This window comes from Loa loa (assembly GCF_000183805.2).
Source record: "Loa loa unplaced genomic scaffold supercont3.2, whole genome shotgun sequence".
In the NCBI taxonomy this organism is placed as follows: domain Eukaryota; kingdom Metazoa; phylum Nematoda; class Chromadorea; order Rhabditida; family Onchocercidae; genus Loa; species Loa loa.
Window position 1 is genome coordinate 1,200,637 of NW_018108182.1, and position 7,209 is coordinate 1,207,845.

The window sequence follows — 7,209 nt, forward strand, 5'->3', positions numbered from 1 at the left end:
TGATGATGATGATGATAAAATTATGCATTTTTTATATAAAAAGTAAAGTTGCAGTGATGAAAACTTACAGTAAAGCCTTTAATTGAATTCACAAATTATTGCTTCTCGAAACGAATAATTAACGATAATTCCATCTCTTAATCTTACTTCTCTTGAAAAATTACTAATTCTTTTTACTTCTCCTAGAAATAGCTTTCAAATTGTAGTTAAATATTGCAGAACAACTTCACAGATTATTCAATGAAGAAATATCAGAACAATCCCATTTACGGTTTACAAATCATACTTTAAGTAATGCTTTAATTTTATTTAAATTTGTAAATGAATTAATATAAACTAACTTTCAGTGATGTTTTATTATTTGCATGAGCGAGAGAAGGATCATATTTGTTATCTGTTCAGCAAAAATAGCATTGATCAAGATGTAAGTATACTTACTTCACTATGATAAATGAGTCGACCATTGAATGTATCGGTCGGTACGTCACCAAATTTTGTAAAGAATAAAAAAAAAAACAAGGGAATTTTAAAAAGGAATATTCTTTATTGATTGATTTTTAGAATCTCACGCATTGATGACACTCTGTTAGATTCATTAATCAGATTCATTGATATGTTTATTGAAGATGAAAGTTTGATAGATTTAAAGGATCTTTAAAGAGCAAAAATCTTACTCCATATATTAAATCCATTCATTTGGAATTTCTTATTCATATCTTGAAAAGTTCGCTTGTTTTAGGTTGTTTTGGTACCAGAAAAACCGATGAAAAAATTGGATATGATACGATCGTTGGAAATCGTAGCTGACTGCCATCAATTCGATCCTTTCCCACCCCTCTTCACTGATTTCACCGCATCTACCGATGGAGTATCGAAAAAGAAACGAGGTAATCGGATTAGATCAATAGAATAACACGGTAATTTAATGGATCAAATTATGCGATTTGCATAAAATATTTCATTATGATAATGCCTCAAGTATTAGATGGAGTTGTCATAGCATCAAGTAGAAAGTTAACTATTGCAATTGTATGGAAAATCAAGAAATCATGGATTTTGATATATTTCTTATTCAGATGTTGGCTACGGTAGACCAATTGAAGCTACCGGTTCATGGTCAGCATGGTCCGAATGTTCGCCACGAACAGGTGAAGAATATAACTGATATGCTATCATTGATCTACTTTGTAAGCTTTCTCATTTTCAGGTTTCAAAAGGATTACTTAGTGAATGAATATTAGTTATCAATGAATTAAGCAAATATGAGTGAAATGGAAAAGTGTACCTGTCGGAAATGTCGTAAGGTACAGGAATAGATATGGAAGAATTACTACATATCCTTTTTAGGGAGACAAGTTCGGTCGCAACCATGCGAATATGGTCGTAACATTCAGCGCCGACGATGCTCCAGTCGCAATTTTTATCACGCATTAGGTTACGGTGCTAAAATTACTGGTTATGCTCCAACTATAGATATCAGTATATCATATCCACCGTATCCATATCAACATCCTGATATTAGATCGTAAGTATCCTTCTCTTCTTTTAATAGATGATCATTGTTTTATTTTCTATTTGGGATACTGTATTGGATTATAATACATTCTTCACAAATAATCATATCCAAATTTTATTTAAGTGACGAATATAAGAAAATAATGAGTATGCATAGTGAACAAATGGCACGATCATGTTGCTATTGGCAAGATTATTTCCAACAAAAGTCCATAAATATGACCATTGGTCAGAAAACGCAGGTTAGATATAAAAAGACTTTAAAGTAAATTATGCAATCCATCAATCTATTATTAAATATAATATTGTATATGAAAAATGTATATGATCAGTTGAAACAGGAAGTAAAGAAATTTATGATAAATATCAATTCTATGTAATACATAAATCATCCGTAAATGCCAATTTATAAAACGAAATTGTTAACAATGATAACATTTTATCAGGTTTATCAATGCTCCAGCTAGACAATATCAGTTATCAGTTCATCCCTTTAAACTCTCCTGTTAATTAAGCTTCACCGCCTAATACCATTTCTAAACTTCAATAAGGTATTTAAATGAACCATCACGAGGAAACTATCACTCATAGCTGCAAATATTCATCAGCTGAATGATTTCCTTTTTAGATTCAGCAACAACTTGGAATTGGAAATGGATGTCCAACAACATGTCCAACTTCTACCCAGTCAAAACTTCAACCATCAGTTTATTATGGTCAAGTACGACCGCAACTACCCATTTATGGTCAAATACAACCTCAACCACCAGTTTATGGCCAAGTGCAACCTCAAGCACCAACTTATGGTCAAGCACAACCTCAGGAACCAGTTGATGGTCAAGCGCAACCCAAATCATCACTTGATGGTCAAGTACAACCTCAAGCACCAGTTTATGGTCAAGTACAACCTCAAGTACCAGTTTACGGTCAAGTACAACCTCAAGCACCAATAAGCGGTACTTATAGTAATTTATAACGTATAAGACATTTGTATTGTGCAACTAAATTACAAAATTTATAGTATGGTCAAGCTGGTCAGAATGGTCATTTTGTTCTGCAACATGTGGAATTGGTATGATACAACGATATCGTATTTGTAATGAAGGAGAATGTAAAGGTGAAAATGTCGAATGGCGTAAATGTCATCAAGTTGTCCCATGTGTAGCAAGCTGGGCTGATTGGACTTCATGGAGTATTTGTAGTGGTAAATTAATTTCCACTAAAATCAATACTTGTCATTAATATCATTCGTAATATCCTCTTTTTTTTTCTGTTACAGAAAAGAAAAAATTATATGATATCATCGATTACTTTCAGTAACATGTGGAATAGGTGAAAAGACACGATCACGTTACTGCTATCTTGGTATGGGTTACTGTACCGGTTCCGATCATGAGGTATAGTATATTTTATTTAATTTTACCCAAATATATTATTGTATATGATAAGAAGATAAGATAAAGTATAAAAAGAATAGAATAATTTGAATTTCATCACAACGAACACAAAATGTTAGCTATTTGTATACTTTCATTGCTCTCCTTTCTCGTAGATCGTTCATAATAGTGTACAGTACTCAATCTAGATGATCAATATTTGATAAATCATGCCAACTTTAGTAATTACAAAGTACCATACATTACTATTAACATACTATATCGATTTATAGTATCGTATCATACTATAAAAAACTTTTGCTATTGTAATATATTATAAAAATACTACGTCGATTTCTAATATCGTATTCATTACTTGACGATTTACAGATAATACAATGTGAGACGGTACCATGCCCAGGATGGGGTCAATGGGAATCATGGTCACACTGTTCAGTGACATGCGGTACTGGTACCAAAAGGCGTTCACGTATTTGTGATGGCAATAATTGCATTGGTTCGGAAGCAAATTAATTTTATAATAAATATGTGGCATTTGGTAAAATGTCCATTTTTTAGTAATAGCATAATTTCATGCCGGATCGATATCGATCCGTAATAGATTCCGGTCATTCTGAAAGACTATCACCTTAACAGAAGTCTAACGGATTAAGTTATTTAATAAAATAATTTGTTTACAAGGTATGATTTGAACCATCAATTTTTAAATGTCTAATATTAGTATTATTTTCTGAGTTTTTATTTTTATTTTTTCAAACAAATCTTTTTATTCCATTTGGCATAAAACATATCAATGATATGCATGAAGGATCGATGAGAAATAAGCTGAAGAAACTGACTTAAACAATTTAGCTTATAGGAGACGCTTATCAAGAAACTTATTGTCACCAAGATGAATGTGAGGAATGGTCAGAATGGCAGGAATGGTCAGCTTGTTCGGTATCATGCGGAGAAGGGGTCATCACTAGGGAACGTGTTTGCATGGGACGGGAATGCATTGGTAAAAATTCTCCTTTGATTGATTCCAAATCACTTCTAAAAGTTTAACCAGAAATTACTGAAATGGAAGTAAGTCTGTATATTTTTACTTATTTAAAAGAATGAACTATAAAGAGAAATTAATTGATAAGCATATTATTCGCTTATCATATCATTCCATAAATGATTTAAATGTGAAAAAAAAGCAGAAAGAAATTTTTGAGGTGAAAGTAGTGAGCAGAATGTATGCATGGAACAGGCATGCTCAACCTGGCAAGAATGGGGTCAATGGTCAGCGTGTTCCGCGAAATGTAATTTCGGAATATCAACGCGAAAACGTTTATGTCATGGAATTTTCTGTCCCGGTATTTCCTCATTTATATCCTAGAAATAGCTGTGATACATTGAATTTTTCAATAATAATTTAAAATTAAATTAAGTTATTTAAATTTAAACTAAGTTATGGATGAAATTAAATTCTTGCTTAGGAAAACGAGTGGAAATAATGCCATGTCATGCTGGCCGATGTATGATATGGTCAGCATGGCAAGAATGGTCCGAGTGCTCGGTAACATGTGGTAGCGGGATGCAACAACGATATCGTACCTGTATCGGTGCTGATTGTCCAGGAAATGCTGAGGTTTCTTTTGTAATATGATTTATGATACCGACAATATCCAGTAAATTCCACTAAAGAAGTTTAAAAGTTTGGTGACATTATTTCAATCTATTTATCTCTAGAGAAATACCATCCTTATCATTTCCATCCGTTGCAAATTTAACTCATAGATGAAATGGGATATTTAATTTGATTTAATTCGGGAGTGATAACATGGCTATATTCAATGGGATATGCCTGTACTTTAAGCAGTTTCAAACAAGGATAATTTATGTAAACAGGATAATTTATGGCATTTTAGGACATTCAGTATTGTGAAACTGGAGTAAGCTGTCCACAATGGACCGAATGGACAGCATGGTCAAAGTGTAGCCAAGATTGCGGGATTGGTGAACGGATACGACATCGAGAGTGCTTATTTCTAGATGGATCAGCTGATAGTTGTAAAGGTGAAAAATCGGTATGAAATTGATTTTGTTCCTTTTTTCAAATTATAATTAATCATTAACAGAAGGTTGCTATCTCACTACAAATTTTAAAAGTTGATAAATGCTTCAATGTAGATTATTGAATAATTTTCAGATGTTGAATAAGGGAGTGAGGTATTTGGAAAAGATTACCTTTAGGTATTGAATGATGAATAGAATAAAGAAGTTTAGCCTTTTTAGCTTTTTGGATACTGATTGATGAAATATGACAGATTTTTTCTGTGCAAAAAATGATTATTTAGCACTGATTTAATAATCTAATTATTAATGATTGCAAGTTACTTTTAATTAACATCCTCAGCACTTCTTCCAGATCAAAAAAAACGAAAAACAAAATTTGAATTAAATTAAATTCTTCCGAGCTCTAAACAATATATTTCCTTATTTTTTCTTTTCTTTTGCAACCAAAAATAAATGAATGCTTTAGATGAAATATAATTTTAATTAATAACTTTAGATTGACTTGAACACAAATAATTAATAAATTCCTGAATCCTTGGAAGTTCTTAATGACAATTACACGTGTTTATTAAACGGATAATTAGTGAATAAAGTGTAATATCAAATCAATACGGGTGATTACTACAAGATATTGAATTATCTTCTCGTTCCTGCTAATACTTTCCTTCTTTTCGTTCTTTTCTTTTCTCGTTTTTTTTTTCTTCTTTAATATCTGAAATTTGCAGGAAACTGCGGTATGTCTCGAACGATTGTGCTGTGAATGGACCTCCTGGTCAAGTTGGACACCATGTAGTCACAGATGCGGTACCGGACATAGTTCGCGAACAAAAATGTGCTTAAGACTTGGCTATGGTAGGTATTCATTATGCTTGAATGTTACATACGAAGCTGTCAGTCAAATAATCGCTCAGTATAGCTACGGTAATGTTTACTGTAATAAAAGGACTACGGTTACAGTGGTTCCATATCGTATAAGGGTATCATATATCCATCCTGTTAATTGTCTAATCATTTTGCAGAACAGGATGATTCCAGCTGCACTGGTCATTGTTATGGTGATGCTCGTGAGGAAAGGACTTGTAGAGAACAAATTTCTTGTGCAACACCTACTTCGCTGCCAATATGTGTTCGCATAACTGGCTATGCACCAAGTTTACCTGGTACTGCTCTTGCACCTAGTCCAGGTGGACTATGTCCATCTGGTTATGTTCCTGCACCTGGTGTTCCTGATTACGTCCCTACACCTACTGCACCCGATTACGCTGCTTTGCCAACTACCCCTATGCACATTCCTGCAACCGATCTACCTGGTTACGTTCCTGCATCTGTTACACCTGGTTACCCTCCTGCAATAAGTGCTTCTGGTTATATTTCGGTACCTGGTACACCAGATTACGTTACTACACCAAGTGCTGCCGGTTATATTCCCCCAGCAAGTATTCCTGGCTACTTTTCTGCACCTGTTACACCTGGTTACGCTGCTTTGGCAACTGCTCCTGCTGACATTCCTGGACCCGACACACCTGGTTACGTTCCTGCATCTGTTACATCTGGTTACACTCCTGCAATAAGCGCTTCTGGTTACGTTTCGGTACCTGGTACACCAGATTACGCTGTTGCATTACATGCACCTGGCTACGTTTCTCCACCAAGTGTTCCAGGTTATGTTATACCACCAGGTGCTCCTGGTTATGTTCCTTCACGAATTGCTTCTGCTTACCTTCTTGCGCCTTCCCGTTACGCTATGCCAGCTAATATCTTCATCGAAATCAGATGTCAATGGGCTGAGTGGTATCAGTGGTCAGCATGCCAACAAACATGTCATCACCATGTTAAACGTCGATTCAGGTAAAATTCTCGTCCGACAAAATATATCAAATTTGTAACTTCATATTTCATATATTTTTTTTTTCAACTTCATATTTCATATATTTCTTCCCACTTTTCCGGACATCTAATAATTAGATGTCCGGAAAAGTGGGAAAAAATAGCTCCCAGTATTAATCCTCAAATTTGAAATTTTCAGATTTTAAAAGTTGAATGATTGAATTTTCTTAGTTGCAAGGAAATTTCCCGTAATTTTAAAATTCTATTATCATTTTAGGCATTGCATTGGGGAAGAAAATTGCACATGCAGTGGTAGTGCACGGGAAGAGATGAATTGTTTACTGCCAGCGGAATGTAAAAATTAAAAGTGTAAAATTTTGTCTTAAATATTGTAATAAACAATTACTCTGTGTTTTATTTCTAA

At 33.8% G+C, this 7,209-nt stretch overlaps 1 protein-coding gene across 1 annotated transcript; it reads left to right on the top strand.

Moving 5' to 3' along the window:
• Positions 1-349: 349 nt before the first annotated feature.
• On the top strand, positions 350-7,150 carry LOAG_11154 (thrombospondin type 1 domain-containing protein; the record flags this gene model as incomplete). Its single annotated transcript, XM_003146677.1, has 16 exons — positions 350-424; positions 740-887; positions 1,077-1,148; positions 1,348-1,525; positions 1,640-1,757; positions 2,144-2,471; positions 2,537-2,719; positions 2,833-2,912; positions 3,282-3,408; positions 3,772-3,912; positions 4,115-4,255; positions 4,379-4,530; positions 4,811-4,969; positions 5,684-5,810; positions 5,978-6,806; positions 7,063-7,150. 16 exons carry the CDS (start codon positions 350-352, stop codon positions 7,148-7,150), a joined length of 2,946 nt encoding a protein of 981 aa, XP_003146725.1.
• Between the last annotated feature and the right edge of the window lie 59 nt (positions 7,151-7,209).